Consider the following 25,242-nt stretch of genomic DNA (forward strand, 5'->3'; position numbering starts at 1 on the left):
GCCCAGATATGTGAAGAGAAAGTGTTTGGGTAAGTGAAGGAGAAGCGTGGGGTGTCTCAAAGAGATTCTTCTTGCATTTTTGTGGTGTTTGGATTTCAGGGAGTGCGCTGTTTGTTGCTGCAAAGTACTGGCTTTGTTTTCAGTGGCATTTTAGACTTTTCGAACAAGCTCTACTGCAGGCAGGCTGTAGCGTCTTGGTGCCTGAAAATGTGAGCTTGGTTTAGTAGAGAAGGTAATTTGTTTGTGATAGAAAGTTAATTTGTGCTTCTTGGAATCAGTGAAAAGTAATTGTGGCATTCATTTTAGTAATGAGTTCTCTACGAAAAATCTCTCTTAGCATTTTCCTGCTGAAATCAGAACCATCTTTTGGTAGTGGTGAAACTCGCTTAAAATTGATTGCTGGTGTTTGAAATACATAACGATGATTCCAAGGATGATTTGCTTGTTTTAAAGCAGTGTGCCAGTTAATTGTTTACTTGACTGTGATACACAGTATTGTGATTTGCTTCAGTTTAAATAATGTAAAATTTCATTTTCACCAGAAGAACTGATTCTTTTTCTTCTGGAAATCTTGGTTTTATGATGACCTGGCATACATGGCTAGTATTTTTAGAATGTTACTTTTCTATTTTATAGTTCCAGCAGCATTTAGTTTTATAAGAGATACATAGTTAACTTTTACAGAGTGTGTACATGTTTATAGTCTTTTGCTTTTGAATCTGTCTAGTGGAGTGTGACAATATGAACCGTTTTGACCGATCAGACAGAAATGTTCGGCAGTCTCAGGAAGGATTTTGGAAAAGGCCACCCCAGCGGTGGAGTGGACAGGAGCACTACCATCTCAGCCACCCTGACCACTATCATCACCATGGAAAAAGTGACTTGAGCAGGTGAGTGCGATTCCAGCTTGGATTTCATTTTCTATCTTCTCATTAACTTTGAGTCATCATTCTCCCCCTGAACAGACTTCTGGTGTTTAGAGGAACCAAAAAATGATTTCAAGTTACACGTGATATAAGTTGTACTAACATCTAGTTCTTTTTGGCCCAAATCTTTTTTCTCATTAGCTTTATCATAAATATAAGTATTTATATCTCATATTTGAACTTTTAACTTATAGTTTGCTTTACTAGTGTTCATTTGGGAATGACCGCGTGTTGACTTTGTTATGGTTTATATATTTTTTTAGATTGATTTTATTTATTTGAAAGAGTTATGGAGAGAGGTAGATACAGAGAGCGAGAGAGAGAGAGGTCTTCCATTCACTGGTTCACTCCCTAAATGGCTGTAACTACCGGAGCCGAGCCAATCTGAAGCCAGAAGCCAGGAGTTTCTTCTGGGTCTTCCCCCATGCATGCAGGGGCCCAAGTCCTTCAGCCATCCTCTGCTGCTTTAAAATATCATTAGAAAGAGAATAAGGTATTATACAATGCCAGAAGTCTTTTCAGTTTTGAAGTGTAACATAGTTTCTAATTTGATCTGATTTTATTTGTTAACAGGGCTCTATAGTCATTCAAACCTGGGAGCAAAGGCTGACCTGGCACAGAGCTGCTTTGCAAGCTTAGTTGATTTGTCTAACCCACCCCTGCTTTAGTTTACTGTCTGTAAATTATAGTTAATTAACACCTCTCTCTCTCGGTGTTCAAGGATCAGGCATAAAAGTGCTGGAGCAGTGTCTGGTTTACTTACAGTGGGCACCCAATGGCAGTTATTTTTATTTTTTCTTTTTCCCTCCCTCATCTCATTCACAAGAGATTTTGAGGTCATTTTGGAGCACATTTATAAATAAACAATAAAATTGGGATAAAGAGATATTGAATGGAAATCATATGGTCCTGAATAGTTCCTAAACTGAGAAAGAAAATTAAATCTAAGATTCTTTACAGCAAAGGCAAAGAACATAGCTATATTGCAAGATATACAGTATACATAAAATAAAGGATATGCTTCTTGTGAATTTGTTTGCTTTTGTGAGAGCAAAACCTGACAGGTTGCTTACATGAAGTAATTGGTTTTATTAACAAGATTTTATTTATTTATTTATTTGAAAGGCAGAGTTACAGAGAGGCAGAGGTAGAGTGAGGGGGAGAGTCTTCCATCCAGTGGTTCATTCCCCAAATGACTGCAATGGCTGGAACTGGGCCGATCCAAAGCCAAGAGCCAGGAGCTTCTTTTGGGTCTTCCATGTGGGTGCTGGGGCTCAAGGTCTTGGACCAGTCTTCTACTGCTTTGCCAGGCAGTAGCAGAGAGCTAGATCGGAAGTGGAGCAGCTGGGACTCGAACTGGAGTCCATATGGGATGCTGGCACTGCAAGCAGCTGCTTTACCACTAAGCTGCAGCACTGGCCCCTACGTGAGTTCTTAGAAAGAGAATACCTTGTGATATGATGAGCAGGTCTAAGACAGCTTCCCAAGGTAGAAATAATGATAAACTTCTTAAGGCTGTTTCTTTCTTTTTTTTTTTTTTACGATTTTTAAAATTATTTATTTGAGAGGTAGAGTTACAGACAGTGAGAGGGAGAGACAGAGAGGTCTTCCATCTGTTGGTTCACTCCCCAAATGGCTGCAACAGCCAGAGCTGCGCCGATCTGAAACCAGGGTGCTTCTTCCTGGTCTCCCATGCAGGTGCAGGAGCCCAAACACTTGGGTCACCTTCTGCTGCTTTCTCAGGGCATAGCAGAGAGCTGGATTGGAAGAGGAGCAACCGGAACTAGAATCAGCGTCCATGTGGGATGCCAGCGCTGTGGGTGGAGGATTAACCTAATGTGCCATGGCACCAGCCCCTTAAGTCTGTTTCTTACCTATGCTCTTCAATGCTAACTGCAAAGACCTCTAGTCCAAGTGAGGAAAGACAGCTCTTCAGTGGATCAGGTAACAGTGAGGTCTAACCAGAAGTGCTTCTGCAGGTATTATTATTCAAGGCAAGAATATAGTTGAGAAGATGGAGGAGACTGGATACAGTAGACATCAGACCAGGCATTATGTTGACTGTTCTGTTTCTCGCATCTGGGCTTTTGGTAAGAAATGGACCTCAAGGAGTTGGTATTCACAGGCAAAGTCTGATGAAAAGGTAGTCTTCATTGCTAGTATTGTGGGTTATGCTTCTTTAATTTTTGATAGTTTATAAGAAGGTAAATTTAAGACCAATTTATTCAACTTTAATAGCCTGACTAAACATGAATGATTCCTTGTGCTTAAGATTTATTCATCTGCTTAACAAATACTCATTTGCTACCTAACCTCTATGTTGGACACTGTGCTAATAAGTTCTCAAGCTGGGGTGAGTGATGAAAGCTGTGGCTTGGTAATGCCTAGCAGCACTGTGTTGAAGATGAAAAAAAGATTTCTGTAGTAAGTGAACTCAGTAGGAATCTTAGCACTTACTTATTAGGATGAGATTCGTGTGCCTAGACGAAAGTGGTTAGTTAGTATGAACGTCCTGCTGCCGGGAGCCATGAGAGGCAGACAGGCAGACAGTTACGGGGACTCCTGGAGCATGGAGGAGCTGGTTTTTGTCTAGGATAGTGGAGTGTAAAAGAAGTTACTGTTGAGCTGAATCTCAAAATACAACTGCAGAAATTGCAGAGGTCTGATTCCAGTAGGAGAAGGATGGGATCGGGATCTCAGATGGAAAAATGGTGTGCGCAAAAGTATGTATGCAGGGGTATGGTGTTTTCAGAGAACTGCTCCTAAGTTCATGGTGATTTGGAGGAATGAATAGATGTGCTCTCGAACTCTAGATAGCAAAACTACAGCATATACACTTTAAGATAAATGGTGGTGGGCCGGTGCCGTGGCTTAACAGGCTAATCCTCTGCCTTGCGGCGCCGGCACACCGGGTTCTAGTCCCGGTTGGGGCGCCGGATTCTATCCAGGTTGCCCCTCTTCCAGGCCAGCTCTCTGCTATGGCCCGGGAAGGCAGTGGAGGATGGCCCAAGTGCTTGGGCCCTGCACCCGCATGGGAGACCAGGAGAAAGCACCTGGCTCCTGGCTTCGGATCAGCGAGATGCGCCTGCCGCAGCGGCCATTGGAGGGTGAACCAACGGCAAAAAGGAAGACCTTTCTCTCTGTCTCTCTCTCTCACTATCCACTCTGCCTGTCAAAAAAAAAAAAAAAAGAAAAGAAAAAGATAAATGGTGGTACATTTCAGTTGAGTATGAGGCAGTTAATCAAATTATCCAAACTGAGGCCGGCACCGCGGCTCAACAGGCTAATCCTCCGCCTTGCGGCGCTGGCACACCGGATTCTAGTCCCGGTCGGGGCACCGATCCTGTCCTGGTTGCCCCTCTTCCAGGCCAGCTCTCTGCTGTGGCCAGGGAGTGCAGTGGAGGATGGCCCAGGTCCTTGGGCCCTGCACCCCATGGGAGACCAGGATAGGCACCTGGCTCCTGCCATCGGAACAGCACGGTGCGCCGGCCGCAGCGCGCCTACCGTGGCGGCCATTGGAGGGTGAACCAACGGCAAAAGGAAGACCTTTCTCTCTGTCTCTCTCTCACTGTCCACTCTGCCTGTCAAAAAAAAAAAAAAAAATATCCAAACCGGAATGAGATACCTGGAAGTAGTCATCTCTGTCCTTGGGCATGATCAAGGCTGAATATAGTCATCTGTCAAAAAAGTTCAGCAGTTTTTTCCAAAAACTTCTGTCTTACACTGTCAACAGGCAGAGAAAGTGAAGGTTGTCTCTGGTCAAATGTGTATGAGAATGAGCAAAGTCAAGTTAAAATTTTAAAACAGTAGACTCTGTTGTGCCTTTAATGTATAAATGTGGTACCGCAGTTTTCCAAAAGCCATAAAAGGTATTTACCAAAGTATGACAGATCTCTTGGCTGTAATATATTTTAGAAGACTTAAGATTTGTGGATCACCAACACTGGTAATTTCTTAATTAGAAGAGAGAGATGCACAACATTCTTCGAATTTGCTGATCTGATTTAGCACAGTTTCCCCAAAAGACAACTGAGGCATACTGGTTTCTTGTGAGGGGTTATTGGTTGGTCAATGTTTTGATCACCTGGAGCTTTGGGTTGGTTGTGCTGGGTTTTCTACGTGTCCCAGAGCCATTTATGGAGATGGGGGGAGGGGGGAAGAAACCTCCTCCAAAATAAGTCTACCCCTGCATATATTCAAACAGTTGCTTTTCTCTTTACTCCTTGACAGGGAAAGATCTGGATGTCCTAACTCCAGAGCCTTCATATTATAATTAATTAAAGGATTAGGTCTTACCCATAACTCATGGGAATTGAGAAATGCTGGTCTGGATGCTCTTTCATTCTCATCATATACTGTTTTCTCTCTCTTCACATGGCTTAGTCTTCCGCTCCTCTTATCTCACCAGACTTCCCTTCTTTCTGTACTTTCTACTATGCCATTGGAATTCTCTCACATCCTAACAAATTTACATCTTTGACCTCTTTGCCTATGTTCTGATTGTACTAAAATATAGCTCTTTCCTAAATGGACTACTTCTGCAGTGGAAATGACATGGAAATTCTAGGGTCAGTACCCAATTGAGTTGTTGTCCCATGCTGACGAAGAATGAAGGAGGCAGACAGGAAAGAGAGAGGCAGAAAAGCTGGGGTAAATGGGCAGCCTTTTTGATTGGCTAAGATGTCAATCCTGAAAGTTATCAGCCAATCATCAAGCTAGTTAGCCCGTCCACCCTCCCTCCATCCCTCTCTCTCAGTAAGGAGTCTTAGGCAAGTAAGCTAGATGGAAGGACTTTTTTTTTTTTTTTTTTTTTTTGTACACCTCTGCCTGTACCATTGCAAGCAGCATCCTGTAACTTTCTGAGAACTGAGCTCTTGTGGGTACCCAGCATTGTTGCTGAGAGACAACGTCCACACAGGGCTCATACCCTGCCTATCATACCCTGCCTATCTGCTTAACTGTAAACTTCCTATCTCCTCTCTTAGCATTCTCACCTTAGTACTCTACTGTTTAGAGGTGCGATCTCTATCCTCAAACCTCTCTGTCACTCCAAATTGAATATTTGTAAATCCCTTTCCCTTAAGGTGTAGGGCCTTTGGCTGTCTCAGCTCCTCCTTGCTGGTCTCTGCCAGTAGCTCCCAGCTATCTTGGCCCTTGGCTCTCTCTCCATCTTGGAATGAGATTTGCTGCATACTAGGACCCAAGAATGGGAGTTAAGAGTATGCATGGTTAGGAGCTGCCAAGGTGTGCTGCTGAGTCGCCAAGTCTAAAACAAGAGAGCAGGTGGTCACTGCTAGGAAGAGAAAGAAACATAGTTGTTCCACATTTGCAGTCTTCCCAGAGTATTTTGTTTGCATTCTGGTTCCTATGGAGGAAAGTTAATTCAGTCTGTAGGTAAAAGTGCATAGAAAGAGGGGTTGAGGCGGAGGGAGTAGGTGCAGGGGATTATTGTTTGATGGCTGTGTACAGTTACTGCACCTCCCAGTGCAAACAGTCACTGGCTGAGGTGAGTGAAGTCGAAGACTTTTGGGTAATGCTAAATGAGTTACGATGATTGCTGCAATAATTTAATCAGCTTTATTATTTTTATGTTCTGAAACCATATATTTTTCCTCCACCTTCTTCTCCTGCCCTTGCAGAGGCTCTCCCTATAGAGAATCTCCTTTGGGTCATTTTGAAAGCTATGGAGGGACCCCCTTTTTCCAGGCTCAGAAGATGTTTGTGGATGTACCAGAAAATACAGTGATACTGGATGAGATGACCCTGCGGCACATGGTCCAGGATTGCACCGCTGTGAAAACTCAGTTACTCAAACTGAAACGTCTGCTGCATCAGGTGAGTGCAGAGCCAGCATTTTGAGTGCTGACATGTTGATTGCAAAGTGGATTGACTTGTCTTTGTTTTAAAAAATGGTCTTTCGGATTCTAATGTTTATTTAGGTTTCTGTGGAAACAATGCTTGTAAATAGTACATAATACAAACTTGGAGGAAAAAAATGGGAATTTATACGTGTTGATCTCACTACACAGTACCTAGCATGTATGAGATGTGTGATACTCAGGAAGCCAGTCTGCCTCTGTTGCCTTATTTTTATAGTGCCAATATTATCAGGTTGTTGAGGAAAATTAGAACTAGTAGTTAGTTGTAAATTGAGCAACGTAATACATGAGACATAGATGGCATTCAGTAATCAGTGAGTGCTATCATTTCAACAGGTGGGAAATAAAGAGCAATTTTGATTTACATAATGATAATGTATAATTATTCTTTGAGGCCTTTAAGTTGAATTTTTCCCAGTCTTTTCCCTCCTTTCCTGTCTCTCTCTGTCTCTCTCTCTCTCTTTCAAGAAAAATCTAGACTGACAATGGTGATGTGACTTATCGGAAGTCACACAGTGAGCTCATAGTAGAACCTAGCTTCAGAGTGATGAGCACCTTTTTGTTGAAGCATTTAATGCTTAAAGATAAGGTCAGATGCATGGAAGAAAACCAAGTAATAAAGTATTAGTTTTAAATTGTGGCTACCCTTTTTGGTTGTATATCTATATTTGTAGTTTGTATGCCAGCCACATTTAGCTTCAAATTATGATTATGACAGACAACCAGACTTCTCTCTGCTGGTCAGTTTTCTTTCTGAGTCACCTTCCTCAGGTTGTATGTTTTAGCTTCATGCAGGGACCTAGTTATAGAATTCCTGGTGGCTGCCAAAACCAAATTTCATACTATCTCTATGGTAAAGTCTAGATGAAGTATAAAAAATGGGTTTTGCATTAGTAACTATGGTAATTGTAAGTATTTTGGCCAAGTCATGTAAATTGGTTCGTATTACTTGGATATGGGTTTTCCACACCACTTTTCTCCATTCTTGTGGATATTGGACTACTTTTCTGGGTTAAGATGGGAACAAGAAGGTTGAGTCACCTTTTTGGATCTGGGATACTTGGACTCCTCCGATGACTGAAATATGGGAGGTGTACAAGGCCACAATTAACTACAAACTTGGAGTCAGGTTTTGGTCTCTAGTGTTTCTCTGCTGGTAGGTTTGGGGAAAAGGTTTTCTGATTAGGAGCCAGCATCAAAGGAATGGGGTAAGAAAGGGTGAGGATTAGTTAAAATATGTTGAATATCTATTGTGCGCCACTCATTGTGCTAGCTATGTCAATAGCATCTTTTGTATCTGGGTGTTACGGCCCTGAGTCATGAGAAGCATGATTAAATATCACCTAATGAGATCAGAGCACCTGTCAAAATGAGAGAAGGAGCATAATTGAAGAGGAAACAGGTAAATCAGTAACCAATGATTAATTAGTAAATAAAAAATGAAAAAGTGCTTTTTGAGGTACTTTACATGACGTTGTAACTCTATTGATCTTTTTTTTTTTTTTCACTGTCATTATGAACTCTGAAAATTTAGGTAGTATACACTGACCCTAGTTTTGGTTTAAGCTGTGGAAAAGAAAGTGAAGGAAACTGTAGAATTGTTTCTAGAGCATCTTTAAAGTTTCCCAAATACTAACAGAAGTTAAAAGCTGAATGAAGAATGAATCCAATATTTCATTCATTCATTTTAATTGTTTTCCTTTTTAATTTTACTAAATTAAAAAAAAATTAGTATGGCACATATACATATATGTAATATATATAATAAAATACATATATTTAAAATATCATTATGCCATCCCAAGGGCTTACTGAAGGGTAGTCTCCCACTCACACACTAACACACCCACCCAGGTCTCAGTCAACTTTCTGTTATCTGAGTAGGTTACTGGTAGTAGGTAACTGTCCATCACACAGGGACTTCCTTTTGCTGTAATTGGAATTGGACCCATTATTTCCTGGGAAGCATATTTTCTTTCTTACTTATTTATTCCCTGAAGCATATCCTCAGTTTGGCTGAAATGTATTTTTAACTTCCCAAGAGAAGCTGGGTGGATGGTGTACTTTCTTAGTTATTGTATTATAGTAAATCTCTGTATTCTACTCTAATGGTATATATGATTAATAGTTTAGCTGGGGTAGAAGTGAAAAATTTCTCTTAGAAATTTGAAGGTATTGCTTTCCTAAGATTCTTTTTAGCCATTGGAAGTCTACAACATTGTGTTCTAATTTATATTTTATTTTGCTGCTTTTCTCCATCTGGGATGTTTTTAATCTTTTATGTTTTGACATTCTGCAGTTTTACCGTGATGTCCTGAGATTTGAGATTTGTTGGAGTTATTTGTTTTCCACTTGATGTTTGGTCAGTTAGTGGGCTTTTTGAAGAATCAAGTAGTGTGAAACTTTCTTAAGCTATTTCTGTTATTTTTTCCCCTCATTTTCCTATTCTTTCTGGCATAGGAACTAGAACTTCTGAACTGAATCTTCTTTTTTTGTAAAGATTTATTTATTTACTTGAAAGTCAAAGTTACACAAGAGAGAAGGAGAGGTGGAGAGAGAGAAATAGAGAGGTCTTCCATCTGCTGGTTCACTCCTCAGATGGCTGCAACTGCAGGAGCTTCGCCCATCCAAAGCCGGGAACCAGGAGCCTCTTCTGGGTCTCCCACAAGGGTGCAGGGGCCCAAGGATTTGGGCCATGTTGTACTGCTTTCCCAGGCCATAGCAGAGAGCTGAATCGGAAGAGGAGCAGCCGGGACTCGAACTGGCGCCCAAATGGGATGCTGGCACTGCAGGCGGTGGCTTTACCCACTACGCCACAGAACCTGCCCTGAACTGAATCTCTTAATCTGTTACATTTTCTTTCATGTTTTTCTCTTTGGATTTGATTATAATTTCTGATACATTGCTTGCACTTTATATTCCAGCTTTGTATTTTTTAAAATATTTATTTGAAAGCCAGAGTGAGAGTGAGCGAGAGGGAGGGAGAGAGAGAGAGAGTGAGAGAGAGAGAGAGAGAGAGATCCTCTATTCACTGGTTCACTCCCCAGAGAGAGAGAGAAAGGGGGTGGGGAGAGTGACATCTTCTATTCACTGATTCACTCCCCAAATCCCAACAACAGCCACAACTGGGCCAGGCTGAAACTAGCAGCCAGGAACTCCTCCCAGGTCTCCCATGTCAATGGCAGGGATCTAAGTATTTTAGCCATCATTTGGTACCTCCCAGATTATGCATTCACAGGAAGCTGGACTAGAAGTATGAGTAGGACTTGAGCCCAGGCACATCGATATTGATGTAGGCACTCCAAATGGCTGCTTAACCTGGTGGACCACAGTGCCTGCCTCCCAGCTTTGTTTTCATTTAACTATTTTATTATTTATTTTTCAAATTATATTTATAATTTTTTTTTTTTTAGCAATCATAGATTAAGTATTCAAGAACTCTTCATTGGGGCAGGCATTGCAGTGCAGTGAGTTAAGCCACTGCTTGGGAAACCCACATCCCATACCAGAGTACCTGTTTTGAGTACTGGCTACTCTGCTTCTAGTCCAGCTCCCTGCTAATGTGCCTAGGAAGCAGCAGATAATGACCCAAGGATTTAATTTCCTGCCACTCACATGGGAGACCCAGATGGAGTTCCTGGATTCTGGCTTCAGTCTCTGTTGTGAGCATTTGGGGAGTGAACCAGTGGATGGATGATTCATCTCTCTCACCCTCTCTTTCTCCTTTCTTTCTTTCTTTTTTTAAAATTTATTTTAAAAAATTTATTTGAAAGAGGGGGGAGAGAGAGAGAAAGAGAATGTATGCGTGTGCACCCTCTATCCACTGTTTCACTCCCCAAATGGCCACGCTGAAACAGGAGCTAGGAGCCTCTTCCGGGTCTCTCACCTGGGTGCAGGGGCCTAAGGACTTGGGCCATCCTCCACTGCTTTCCCAGGCGCATCAACAGGGAGCTGGATTGGAAGTGGAGCAGCTGGGACAGGAGCCAGCAGCCATATGGGATGCAGGCTCTGCAGGCCGGTGCTGTAACCCATTGTACCACAGTGCCAGGCCTGTTTCCTTTTCAAATAAATAAATCTTAATGTGAACTTTTCATTATGCACCATTCCTAATTAATATTTCAACTATTATTTTCTATTATTTTTTAAGCATGTTTTTATTTATGTATTTGAAAGAGTGACACAGAGAGAGGGAGAGATCTGCTGATTTACTCCCTCAAATGCCTACAACAACTAGGGCTGGACCAGACAGGAGCCAGGAGCTCAATCTGGGTCTCCCATGTAGGTGACAGGAGCCCAAGTACTTGAGCCACCATTTACTGCCTCCCAGGCACATTAACAGGAAGTTGGATCAGAATCAAGGTGAAACTTAATCCCAGGCATTCTGGTATGGGATGTGAGCACCCTATGTTATGATTCAAGCTACTCAATGCCCAACACTATCTTTCTTATTAAAGAATCATTTAGTTTTTTGTTCTTTGGTTTATCTTTATTTTGGAATCTCTTCAAATGTGTAATGATTCTTTGTTGTCGTTTTTTTAAATATTGTAAGTGCTAAAAAGATGATGGGGGTAGGTGAGATAACCATCTTGAAAGAAATGTGAGTGGGTATAAGGAAGGGGTATGGGTGGAGATTAGTGGTTAAGATGCTGTTTAGGACATCAGTATTCCATTGGGAGTGTCTAGTTGTCTCTTGGCTCCAGATCCTAAATCCTGCTAATGCAGCCTCTAGAAGTTACTGGTTATGGCTTAGGTAGTTAGATTTCTGCCACCTGTGTGCAAGACCTGGATTGAGTTCTTGGCTTCACACTTTGGTCCCTCATCTGTTGGTAGACATTTCTGTCTCTCTTTCCCTCTCACCCTTGCTTTGTCCTCCTTGCCTCTCAAATAAGTAAATTTTTTTTTTTAATTAAGAAATGTAAAGGACTAGATAGATTGTGAGATTCTGAATTAAATATTGGTTTGGACAGGTCAGCTATAAAGGACATTTTGGGTCAGATGGGGGATTTTTAATTAGATGAAATTTGCTGAAATGTAAAATTAGAAGTTTTTGGCTGAAGATAACAGGTTATAAAACAGTATGCGCCTTATGATCCCATATCTATACATATCTATCTCAGAAGGATATGCTATGTCCTTAATGTGTTGTATGGGTGATGATATCTTTTTTCTTGGTTTTAAGTTAATCTACATTCTGTAATTTCTAACTTTTTACAGTACACATTTACTGTTGCTGAAAATAAAAGATTATTTATGACATATATATCCTATTCAGAGACCACTTAATCATTGGCTGTGTTACTGTGGAAGGTGCTAGAGAAGAGGTAGGAGTGATAGATAGGCTTAGGACAAATTGAAAAGGGGTTTGTGCCACAGCAGGGGCTTGGACCTTATTCTATTGACAGCACTAAGCTGGATGGTGCCTTGGCCACATTGGTATTTTGAAAATACTGCTTGAAGGAATTTCTTTGGAAAACAAATAGCAGGAAAAATAACTTAATCTTATAATTTTGGAGATATTGCAGACATCCACATTTTAGGCTAAATTGTTAAGTCCAGTTGCTTTGGAAAGTAGTTGAATTTTAGTACTCATTTATGTGCATTATGTGTTTCACAGAGTTGTATATATTAAATTTTTTATAGAGGTTAAGTGTTACATTTGGGACATTTTCCTCCAATCTTTGAAAAACAGCTGGTATTATCTTCATGTCATAGTTGAAGAAGATGAGACTCAGGAAGCTAATTGGTGATAAAGCCAGGATTTTTTTTTCATCCCCATGGGTATGACTCAGACCTGTTGTATACAGTTGTGTTCTAGAAGATGTGGAGAGAGCAGGGCTAGGAGGGTGAGAGTAGCTTCCAAACTCTTAACCACCACTTGATCCTTTCACCGTCCAGTCTACAGATCTTTATTAGGTAGTCTGGTATTTAGGAAGTCACTTGAGCAAAGTATTCACTGCACATAAAATTTTAAAAAATGATGAACTTTTATTTTGCCTTTGTTACACTTTTACAGTGTGGTACTTTTGGATACTAAATTCCACATATCACATCACTGCTGTGGGATAGGAAGGACAGCTGAGATCCTTTTTATTGCTGGGCAGCATTCCATTCTACATCTGTGTACCTTTATCTGTTCACCTGTTGATAAACTTTCAAGTTTTTTTAATTGAGATAATTGTGATTATGTTGAATCTCCATATATTAATGATGAAAGTTAATAATGAATAGGTGTAATTTCAAAAATCAAAATAGACCCATTTTACTCTCTGGTAATCCCATTTTAATGGTCAGTAAACTAAGACTGATTTAATTTGTTTCTCAAGGTCACCCAGTTACATGTCAGTGCAGAGTACATTTTACATGCAGAGCTTTTGAATTAATTTATTTTAATATCTTTGCATATTGTTCAATTTTAGAGAATTGCAGTAAAAATTTTAATCCTGATCTCAACAATATGGGGACGTAATGAACAAACCAGGTGTTAGTTGTATCTTATCTCCTTATTTTATTTCCTTCCCTGTTTCACAAACTTTTTATTGAAGCATAGTGTACATATAGGAAGGAGTATAAATCTTTTTTTTAATGCAGAAAAGTAATTTGTTAAAGGATTGAGAGGTCACTGTGCTGTACTGCAGGAGTTAAGCAGATGCTTCAGACACCTGCGTTCCATCTTGGAGTATTTGGGCTTGAGTCCTACTCCACTTCTGATTCAGCTTCCTTTTTAAAAAAATTTATTAATACAAAGAGAACAGATTTCAATTCTAAGAAGATAACTATACTTCTCTCCCTCTTTCCCTCCCTTAATGCCCCTCCTTCCTTTTTTTCCTTTAATTTTTGCAAATACGTAATTTCAGTACACTCTATAATCATAGGCTTAAGCACCACTAACCATAATATTCAACAACTAAAAAGTAGAAAGACCACAGTTCCATAGGAGTATAAAAAAGGACTAAAGACAACTGTAAAATCACAAGGTATTTATTTCATTCTTATACTTTTTTTGTGTATTCTGTATGAATTACCACTTGTCAGAGGAGACAGGGTATTTGTCTTTCGGGGACTGGCTTATTTCACTAAGCATCATGATTTCCAGTTACAAGGGATGTAATTCTGCAATGTGTCAATAAATTTTCACAAAGTGAAAATACCTGTGTGGACAGCACCCAGCAGAAGCCCCCAGTTACTAATGCTGACCACCCGACTTTGGAAACCAAAGATGAATTTGCTTGTATTTGAATTTGAACTGAACTGAAGTCATATAGTGTATTTACTCAGGTGTAACTTCTTTTACTTGGCATGTATTCATCCATTTTTCACATTCATTCTTAAGCTTTGGAGTATTCATTCCATTGTGTGAATATACCAAAATTTATCTCATTTGTTCTACAGTCGATTGGTATTTGGACCTAGGTTTCCATTTTTGGTTATTATGAATTGTAGTGCTATCCCATTCATAATACTCTAGCATATGTCTTTTGGTGAACATGTGTATGAGTTTTTGTTGTATGTATTATCTGAATGGGATTGCTGGTTAGTCATTAGGTATGTAAATAGTGAGCTTTAGTAGATATTACAGACAGTTTTCCAAAGTGATTCTGCCCATCCATTTTTCTCCATCTCTTTTCAAAATTTTCCGTGTTTGCGTTTATCCTGTTATCACATCTAGTATCTGTTTTGACTTTGGAGTAGGAAATGAAGACTGTAAGGTAGAGTAAGGGAAGAACATGCTGACAACTCTGTCATTTTATTTATTTTGCAAAATATTTGATCCCTGAATTCGTGCATGCCTTGTCTACTTCAGGATATTTGGTTTGGAGAAAAAAGGGGAATATATATATATATATATATACATACATATATATGTTAGTGTTTTATGAACTGTCAAATGTGTTATATAAATATTTTGTTTCATCAGTCCCTCTCACCTTCAATGGTCAAAATAAACCAGTAATTTTTTCCCCTCCCTGATTGTCCGGTTCTCCCCCTGTGTGTGCATGTGTGCATATTGATGGTGATGGGTGGAGGGGATATTGAAAGTGGCAGCATCCTGGGTAGGAGCCCTGCAAGTTTAGGAGTTGCTGAATGATTGCCATGTGGTGACAGAGAACCACAGAAAATCCAGTGCACTCGTGCTCCTGTATCCCCACAGTCTCCTCATCACTACAGGGAAAGAAGAGTTTATGCAATGTGAGTGTGTGAATCTCCACAAAAGCTTGACTTAATGAGTAGTGTGAATTGACTTTGTGCTTGCCAGCCAGGTTAAGAAATGAGACATTAGTAACTCCCTGTGTGTTCCTCCTTATTGCGGTGCCGCCTCTTACCAAAACCTAGTTTTCCTTTGCCTTTTCTCTGAGTTTTGCCATCTTTATTTGTGCCACTATGAATATTAGATTTGCCTCGCTTTGAACTTCATTTAAGTGAAGTCATACAGTACTTTCGTGCAGCATCTTTAATTCCCCATTTTCTTTACAGTTCGTCATGTAAATATGTAGCTCTCCCTCATCATTCTTCATTTCTGTTGGTGTTCTCTCCTATGAACAAACATGGCATTTGTCCATTATACTTTTGATGTCCATTTTTCTGTTGTTTCCAGTTTGTTTGCTCTGATAAATACAGTTGCTATGGACATTGTCTAGTACACATATACCAAAGTTCCTCTGTGGTGTCTAATTAGGAGTGGGATTTCTGAGTCATGAGACATGGAAATATTCTACTTTAGAAAGACCAAATTCTTTTATTTGCTTTGAGTAGTGGATGTTGTTGCCTACTCTCTTCCACATCTGTGCAGACTTGCTATTACTCAACTTCTTCGTTTTTGTCATGTGAATAGAAAATAGGAATATTTAATTGTGGTTTTAATTTGCATTTCTCTAAATACCAATAAAGCTGAAACTCTTTGTATGTTTGTGAAATGTTTGTTACTTTTCATGTCTTTGTATGTAAGAGATTTAGAGCTTTTTGTATATTCTAGATGTAAGTTCTTTGTTGGATACATACGTTATAAGTGTCTTCCTGGATTCTGTCACCTGCTTTTTCACTCTGGTATGCATTTGATGACTAGAGGTTCTTAAGTCTAATGCAGTTGAACTCATCAGACTTTTTCTTTTTCAGTTTGTGCTTTTAGAAATCTTTGTTTTGAGAAATTCTTTCTTTCTCTGAAGTCATAAAAATATTCTCTAGTCTTTTCTAAGAATTATTTTGTCTTTGTGAGTTTTAACAGTTCAATCTCAGATACCTTGGAAGTCATTTTGGCATACGTAAGATGTGAGGTAAAGATCTGCTTTCATTTGTTTTCATCTGATAATCAGTGGGTTCAGGGTTAAAGTACTGAGTCCCTTCCTTGTCCTCTAATACTCAGTGCCTGCTCTTGAAAAAACCAGGTATTCATCATATAGGACACTGTCTTGGTGCCAAATTATACAGTCTAAGTGCTGCTTACCTTTACATCATCATCATTTCCTGTCTTAGTCTTCCTCAGAAGTGTCCTCACTATTCTTAGTCCTTTGCTTTTCCCTAAAATGCTGGAATTACTTTCTTGAGTCCTGTGATAAACACTTTTGGGATTTTGATGGGAATAGCATTAAACCAAGAGATCAATGTCAGGGAGAATTGTCATCCTATAGTACTTGGAATTTGTATCCAGGAACATGGTATATAAGTATTGGTGTTGTTTTTAAATAAGTTTTTCAGTGAGATTTTATACTTTTTTCCATAAAAGACTGGTATTGTTTTGTTATATTTATATCTGATTCTTGAAGATTTTGTTGTTGTTGTGAGTGCTACTTTATTTTTTTTTATTTTTTATTTTTTTTATTTTTGACAGGCAGAGTGGACAGTGAGAGAGAGAGAGAGACAGAGAGTAAGGTCTTCCTTTTGCCGTTGGTTCACCCTCTAATGCCCGCAGCGGCCGGCACACTGCGGCGGCGCACTGCGCTGATCCGAAGGCAGGAGCCAGGTGCTTCTCCTGGTCTCCCATGGGGTGCAGGGCCCAAGCACTTGGGCCATCCTCCACTGCACTCCTGGGCCACAGCAGAGAGCTGGCCTGGAAGAGGGGCAATCGGGACAGAATCCGGTGCCCCGACCGGGACTAGAACCCGGTGTGCTGGCGCTGCAAGGCGGAGGATTAGCCTGTTGAGCCGCGGCGCCAGCCAGTGCTACCATTTTCTAGTGGACTATTTTGATGTACAGACATGAAATAGACTTGTGTATTCTATTTGAATCCAGCAGCTTTGATAAAATTATTACTCTAATAATTTATCCATAGATTTTTTGGGGAATTTTTATGTAAATGAGCATACCTTCTGCAGTAATGGTAGTTATGGTTTTTCCTTTCCATTGATTGTATTTTTCTTGGCCTCATGCACTGGCTGAGAATTTGAGTGAAATATTGAATTATTCCTATCTTGTTCTTGAAGTTGATAGGAATGCTTTCAATATTTGATTGATAAATTTGATACTTCCTATATCTCTTTTTGTGAATACTTTTTGTGAAGGGAAGAAAATTTGTTTTACTTATTGAATTTTCATGTTACGTTTTTTGGAGACAATGACATTCCAAGCACAGTTTCAATAATGTTTTTCTTGAGTATATTCTAGTCAGTTGCCTGCATCACTTTGAAACACTTAAGTGTGCGTTTCCTATAAGTAAGGATATTCTGTGGTAGAACCACAGAGTAGTCATCACAATCAGAAAATCCACACTGATAAATCACTAGCTTATAATCCCCAGGGGCTATTAATGGTCTTGCCGTTTGTTCTGGTAGCATCCTTTATTGCAAAAAGACCCATTTTAGAATCATATTGTGCATTTAGGTATCATGTCTGTAGCTTGCCTTAGTCTGCAGCTGACCTTTTAGTTTTCCCTTGGCTTTGGTGACCCTGACAGACACAGTGTAATATTATAGAGCAGCTATTCTGCAGACCGCTCTTCCATTTGGGTTTGTCTGTTGTAGCAACAAGATTGGGTTCAGGTTCTGCATTGTTGACAGAAATGGCACAGCAGCCATGCTCCTCCATTCTCAGTTCATCCCATCAAGTGGCACATGTCCAAAAGTGCTGGTAACTTTGAAGGTGCTGACTGCTAGCCCTCTTTATAATTTACTCTTTGCCCCTTTATAATTAGTATTTTGCAGGGGGGAATTTTGAAACTAATAAACCTCCATTCCTCATCAGATTTTTGATTTATTCAGTGATTGGTTTATAATGGTATATATTCATGCTTTCGTATTTTTTTGAATCGGTTGTAATCTATTAATGTAGTGTATCTTGTTGTTCACACTATCCAAGATGGGGCTGTTGAGGACTTTTTCAAGCTGGCTTCTGTGTTCCTTTGACACGTCCTCATCATTCCTTCAACACTTCTTTGCTTTTTGAAAAGACAAGATGTCTTCAACTTATTTAGTGCTTTTTCTGTCCCAAGCTGGAAACATGCCCTTCCCCTTTTCTCAAAGTACCCTGCGTTCCTTTTAGTGGAATGGTATTTAGAAACCATGATCTGGAGGTTAGATGTTGCTTATTGCTGTTGTGTGCCCTTAAGCTTGAGATATGTGTGATATGTGTATGTACGTGTATATGCATTTTGGGGTGTTTATATACATACTTGTGACTATATTTCTCTATCTGTATTAAAAACTAAGTTCATACCCATAAACTTAAGTTCTGTTCTAAATGCAACATTACTCTTTTCCTAAAATTTATACATCCTTTCTCAGAAAGAAGACTGGTTTCCATTTACCTTAATGCGTTCACTCCCTTGATCAATCCCTGGGGGAATAATCAGTTTCTTTACCACCAGTCACTCCCTTTGTGGTGTGGTTCCTCTGTTCGGCTCCCTTGGACCTTGATAGAGTGTGCTGGGCCTTGCATATTTGAGGGTGCTCTCCTCACCCTACTGAGGTGTGAATCTCCCCGCATGGCTGCCCCATACCCTCTACATACAGGCACTGGCTCCTCATCACTCCTTGGGCTCTGATATTCCATCCCAGTCGCCCTCTCCATGTAGATGCCTCCTGTGCTGCTTGGGCTCTGACACCACATGTTAGTTGCTGCCTACACATGGACAGCTTTCTGGTCCTGTTTGGGTCTGATGCAGGGCACCAGATCCTTTCCTCTTTATCCCGTGGGAGGTCTGGCAGCGCTCACCGGGCTGCTCATCCTTTGCATGTGCTGTCATCTTCCCACTCAGGCTTGACTCTGGGATCATCAAAGCTGTTCCACAACCCCACAAGGCTACTTGCTCACACTGTGTGGAATCGACATACAATGCTAAGCCACCTTGCTGCAGGGCCATGTTTCTCAAACTGTTTAGGCTCAAAAACTTCCTGGTAAGTGACCCAGAACAAAAGCAAAAACAAAAACCAACACCACAACAAAAACCACACAGCCAACCAACCAACAAACTGAAAACAAACCTCAAGAAAACGAGTCCAGATTCACATATGTACAAACTAAATATTTAGGTTTAATTAACAACATTCTAATCAGTTTGAATGCCACGTGGATATTTTTGCTTTTTGCTCTAAAATTCCTTTGCCTATCTATTGTGATCACCTCTTCTCTGAACTGCTTATTGAAAATCAGGCTGTATGATATGAAAGTCTGGATTTTTAAAATCCTCTTAAATGTAGCTTGACTCAATAGGTAAATAATAATATACTCAAAATTTGATTTTCGTTCATATTCTTGAATGTAGTGTGATGTGTTGTGATTATTCATCCATATATTTTTATATTATAAAAAAAAAGCTTTTGAAAAGGAAAAGAAGACTTCTCTCTTCTCACTCTGCTCCCTTTGCTGTGAGGCCTCTTGTGGTTGTGTGGTCTCCTCTCTGAAACACAAGGCAGCTTTGTTGACATCACTGATGATGCTTGTCAGCAGGGATGGGGCCACGCTGCCAGACTGCTTTGTTAGTCATCTCAACTGTCCATGTCCATTGCAGCTGCTCTGGAACTCATAGGAAGATCTCAGTCTTTGCAAACTAATGGAAGAACCACTTGGGTAAGAGGGAGTTTGTTACAGGGTTTTCCGACAAGTTAATGCATGGAAGTTACATCATTAGAAACAAAAGTATGCCTTAATTCTGTGTGGAAAAAGAAGAGTACAAAGTGATCTGCTGACAGTAGTCCTCTACTGCTCTTAGACTAGAGGAAGGTTATCCATCTTTAAAACTGATGAATGTGTTAGCATTCTAATTGTGTTTAGAATTCAAAGAGTGTAACTCATAGAAATTGCTAAGATGCTTCACTCAGTAAAGATGCCTAGAATACTTGGAAAATCAGAAAACATAACATTTTTTTCAGTTGGTGTGAATTTTTTTGATGTGATTTTTGCTTCTATGCATTTATTAAAATATTTATACAAAATGTTTAAACAGTGCCTGGCACTGGATAAATGTTGGCTCCTTAGTGTCATGTGAAGCATAAAAATTGCATGAATGAAGTTATTTCAGTAATTTTTAAAAAGAGAATCTTTTCTTACCCATTTCATGATTTTTTTTTCTCCCTAATGCTTAAAGAAGCATTTCTCAAACTGTTCAGTAATTTTGATGTGATCAGACACTTTTATTATCTTAGTGCAGGTTTAATAGACAGTACTGTCAGTGTTCAATGTCAGAGTTATTTGGGAGGGTGGTGGTTTTATTAATCAATTCAGTTGCTGATTATATTCACAATCTGAAACTCTTGTGCTTTGATAGAAATAGCTTTTCCTCTATTTGAGCTGGGACTTACATAAAGAAATGAGGTAACAGGTAACTCTGATCTTTTTTTTAATTATTATTATTATTTTTTGACAGGCAGAGTGGACAGTGAGAGAGAGAGAGAGAGAAAGGTCTTCCTTTTTTTTTTTTTGCCATTGGTTCACCCTCCAATGGTCGCCGTGGTAGGCGTGCTGCGGCCAGCGCACCGCGCTGATCCGATGGCAGGAGCCAGGTGCTTTTCCTGGTCTCCCATGGGGTGCAGGGCCCAAGCACTTGGGCCATCCTCCACTGCACTCCTGGGCCACAGCAGAGAGCTGGCCTGGAAGAGGGGCAACCGGGACAGAATCCGGTGCCCCAACCGGGACTAGAACCCGGTGTGCCGGCGCCGCAAGGCGGAGGATTAGCCTGTTGAGCCGCGGCACTGGCCTCTCCGATCTTTTCATACACATTTTTGTACTCATAGAAATGTCACACTGTATCCCAAAAATATGTATGATTACCACATGTCAGTTAGAAATAAAAATATATTAAATTTTAGACGTAATTTTTCTGTTTCTACAAAAAGAAAATGCTGCTGGAATCTGTAGTGGAATTTAGGAGTTGTCTCCAACAATAGTGAGTCTTTGAATCCATTGATGTTGAGTCTCACAGTCGTGAAGAAGAGGATAGCTCTCCATTTAATTCCTTCTAATTTTTTTCATATGTGTATGTGTATATATATATATATATACATATATATTATTTGTGCTTTGGATTATTATAAATGGAAGCTTTTAAAAATTAATTTCCAGTAGTTCCTTGTCACAAAGATAGTTGATTTTTAAATTTCATTTGTTTACTTAAAAAGCAGAGTTTATAGAGAGATGGAGGCAAGTGGGGAAGGTAGAGATCTTCTTTCCACCAGTTTACTCCTCAAATGGCCACAGTAACTGGAGCTAGGCCAGTCTGAAGCCAGGAGACAGGAGCTTCTTCCGGGTCTCCCATGTGGGTACAGGGGCCCAAGGACTTGGACCATCTTCTGCTGCTTTTCCAGGCACATTAACAGGGAGGTGGATTGGAAGTGGAGCAGTGGAGACTCAGACCAGTACCCATGTGGGACGCCTGCATAGCAGCTGGTAGCTTTACCTGCTACACCACATTGCTCACTTCCAATAGTTGATTTTTGTATATTGCTCTCATGTCCTTTGACTTTACTAAATTCATGTATTCTAGTAGTTTGAAATTTTTTTGTTAATATAAAGAGAATAGATGTTATGTACATAGGTACAGTTCTAAGAAGGTAAGCATACTTCTCCCCTCCGCCTTTCCCCCATCAGTCCCCTCCTTCTTTTCTTTTTTTTTTTTTCTTTAATCTTTGCAGATACATGCTTTCAATCTATTCTGTAGTCACAGGCTTAATTCACACTAACCATAATATTCAACAAATAAAAATAGGAAGACCAGAGTTCTACAATAGTATAAACAAAGACTAAAAGCAACAATCATATCACAAGATGTTTGTTTCATTCCTATAAATTTTTGATATTCTATATTAATAGCCACATATCAGAGAAAACATGATATTTGTCTTTTTCAGACTGGCTTTATTTCACTAAGCATGATGGTTTCTAGTTGCATCCATTTTGTTGCAAAAGGCAGGATCTTATTTTTTATGGCTGAGCACCATTTCATAATGTACACATATGTATACATAGAAATATATATATATATAAAAATAAATATATATATATATCACATTTTATTTATCCAGTCATCAGTTGATGAATATCTGGGTTGATTCTAGTAGTTTTATACTTTGGGATTTTCTGCACCAAAAATTTTACCACCTGAGTGAAAACAATTTTCTTTGTTTTTTTTCTATTTGTCTTTTATTTTTACTTGCCCTGTTGTTATAGTGACTAGAAACTCCAATAACTACTGAATAGGAGTATCTTTTTCCTAGTCTTATAGGTAGAGTATTGTCTTTTACCATTAAATATGATGCTAGTCTAGTTTTTTTAACTTTCATTGTTATTTTAAATTTAATTTCACTTTATTGGGGAGAGAGAGAGAGATAACCATCTTCCATCTTCTAGTTAACTCAAGTGTCCACAACAGTAGGAGTGGGTCAGGCTGAAGCCAGGAGCCTGAAACTCAAGCTGAGTAAACTCAAGCTGAGTCTCTTATATGGGAGGCAGGAACCCGAGTACTTGAGCCATTATCTGCTGCCTCCCTACATGTGAGTAACAACTGGTATGGGGTTGGCTGAAGGCAGGATACCTCCCAAGTTGTGCATCAGGAGGAAACTGATTTAGAAGTTGAGGAGCTGAGACTCAAACCAGGTTCTCTGATGCGGGATGCAGACTTCTCCAGTAGTATCTTTTTTTTTTTTTTGACAGGTAGAGTCGACAGTGAGAGAGAGGGACAGAGAGAAAGGGCTTCCTTTTCCGTTGGTTCACCCTCCAATGGCCGCCGCCCGTGGCCGGCGCGCTCTGGCCGGCGCACCGCGCTGATCCGAAGGCGGGAGCCAGGTGCTTCTCCTGGTCTCCCATGGGGTGCAGGGCCCAAGCACTTGGGCCACAGCAGAGAGCTGGCCTGGAAGAGGGGCAACCGGGACAGAATCCGGCGCCCAGACCGGGACTAGAACCTGGTGTGCCGGTGCCGCTAGGCGGAGGGATTAGCCTGTTGAGCCATGGCGCTGGCTCCAGTAGCATCTTAACCACTATACCAAATGCTAGCTCCAGATGTTGAACAAGTTCCTTTTTTGCTGTTCCTTTTTTTTTTTTTTTTTTAAATTATAACTGAATGTTGAATTTTGTTAGGAACTTTACCAGCATCTTTTTTTTTTTTTTTATTTGACAGGCAGAGTTAGTGAGAGAGAGAGAGAGTGAGAGAGAGAGAGAGAGAGAGAGAGAGAAAAGGTCTTCTTCCATTGATTCACCCCCCAAATTGGCTGGTGCGCTGCGCCAATTGGAAGCCAGGAGCCAGGTGCTTCCTCCTGGTCTCCCATGCGCGTGCAGGGCCCAAGCACTTGGGCCATCTTCCACTGCCTTCCCGGGCCACAGCAGAGAGCTGGACTGGAAGTGGAGCAGCCGGGACTAGAACCCGGCACCCATATGGGATGCTGGTGCCACTGGCAGAGGATTAACCAAGTGAGCCACGGTGCCGGCCCCAACAGCATCTATTGAGATAATTATGTTTTATTTCTTGATGTGGTCTATTTTATTGCTTTTTGACCATTGAATGAGCCTTGCTTTTCTAGGATCAGCCTCATTTGTTGAGGATATGTTTCATTTTTATATATTGTTTAAATTGATTCTCAGATATATTTATTAAGGACTTTTGTATCCTTGTGAGGAATGTTAATATGTGGTCTTTTCTATATTTGTTAGGATTAGGATAATGCTAGTCTTATTTAATTAATTTCTAATCTAATTGGCTTGATTTCTATTTTCTTTAAGAGAATGTATCAAACTGATACATGTTAATCCTTTAAATGTTGGAAGAACTTGCTGATAAAGTATCTAAAGCCTTAGATATTTGTTTCATGGGAAGTTTTAAATTGTGGGTTCATTTCCGTTAGTAGTCAGTAGGTTTGCTTAGGTCATCTACTTCATTTTTGAAGAGTTTGGAGAGTTTATGGTTTTTGAGGAATTTCTCCATTTTATATAAGTTGTCAAATTTGTGTACTTATTTACTCTTACCATCTTAAATGTCAGTAATAATATTCCTGCTTTCATTCCTGATATGTGTCTTGAATGTACCTTCCATCTTTTTTTTTTTTTTGGGCACTGAAACTACTGAAAACTTTATTTTTACACTAAAAGTTGTTGGAACATTCTATATCTTTTTGAATCCAATTGCATGGTATAATTCTAGCAATTCTCAGAAAAGTAAACCATCTTTTTTTGCCCTTTGGCAGTTTTTCACAGAAATATTTATTAGTTTCATTGATTTCTCTATTTTTTTAATTAATTTCCACTGAGTTGTTTTCTTTCTGTTTTTTCTAGCTTTACGTTGCTCCAGTTACTGATTTGACTTTTGTTTTAATGGAAGCCATCTGTACACAATTTTGCCTCTAGGCACTGTTGCATCCCACAAATTTTCAAACATGATGTCTTCATTTTCTTGCAGTTCAAAATATTTTCTTACTCACTTTGACATTTACCCATGGATAATTTAGAGGTTTGCTGTTTACTTTTCAAATGTTTAGAGATTATCCTTCTGTTACTGATTTTTAGTTAAATTGTCTTATATTTGGAGAGCACATTTTGTTTATTTTCTGTTTTTAAGTTTATTTGAAAAGCAGAGACAGAGAGAAAGGGAGACAGACAGACATACAGAGTTCTCCCATCTACTAGTTCACGCTCAGGTCTCCCATGTTCGGGGCAGGAACCCAACCACTTGAACCATCACCTGCTGCCTTCAGGTTGTACAAGAGTGGAAACCTGGAATTGAGGGTGGAGCCAGAGCTAAAACTTAACTTGCTCTGATATGGATGTGGGCATATATTTTTATTGGACAGGAAGAGACAGAGACAGAGATCATCCATCCACTGTTTCATTGCCCAAGTGCCTGCAACTGCTGGTATTTTGTGAGGACAGCACAAGAGATCCAGGAGTCAGGAACTCAGTGCAGGTCTCCCATGTGGGTGCCATGGACCCAAGTATTTGAGCCAACACCTGCTACTTCTCAGAGTGGGCATTCGCAGCAACTTGGAATTAGAAGCCAAGCTGGGACTTAAACCCAGGCACTCACCTAT

General features: G+C 39.9%; 1 protein-coding gene across 5 annotated transcripts in view; it reads left to right on the forward strand.

Moving 5' to 3' along the window:
* The window catches only part of CCSER2 (coiled-coil serine rich protein 2), a 139,663-nt gene that overhangs the window by 72,771 nt on the left and 41,650 nt on the right, over positions 1-25,242 (forward strand). For 4 of the 5 annotated variants that reach the window (XM_062214024.1, XM_062214025.1, XM_062214021.1 and 1 more), the window contains 2 exons: positions 728-890; positions 6,566-6,761. In XM_062214024.1, coding sequence (XP_062070008.1) covers positions 728-890; positions 6,566-6,761 — 359 coding nt within the window. The remainder of the gene's footprint in view (positions 1-727; positions 891-6,565; positions 6,762-25,242) is intronic. The other variant, XM_062214023.1, reaches the window with a different exon arrangement.

Source organism: Lepus europaeus, chromosome 17 (genome assembly GCF_033115175.1).
Source record: "Lepus europaeus isolate LE1 chromosome 17, mLepTim1.pri, whole genome shotgun sequence".
NCBI lineage: Eukaryota > Metazoa > Chordata > Mammalia > Lagomorpha > Leporidae > Lepus > Lepus europaeus.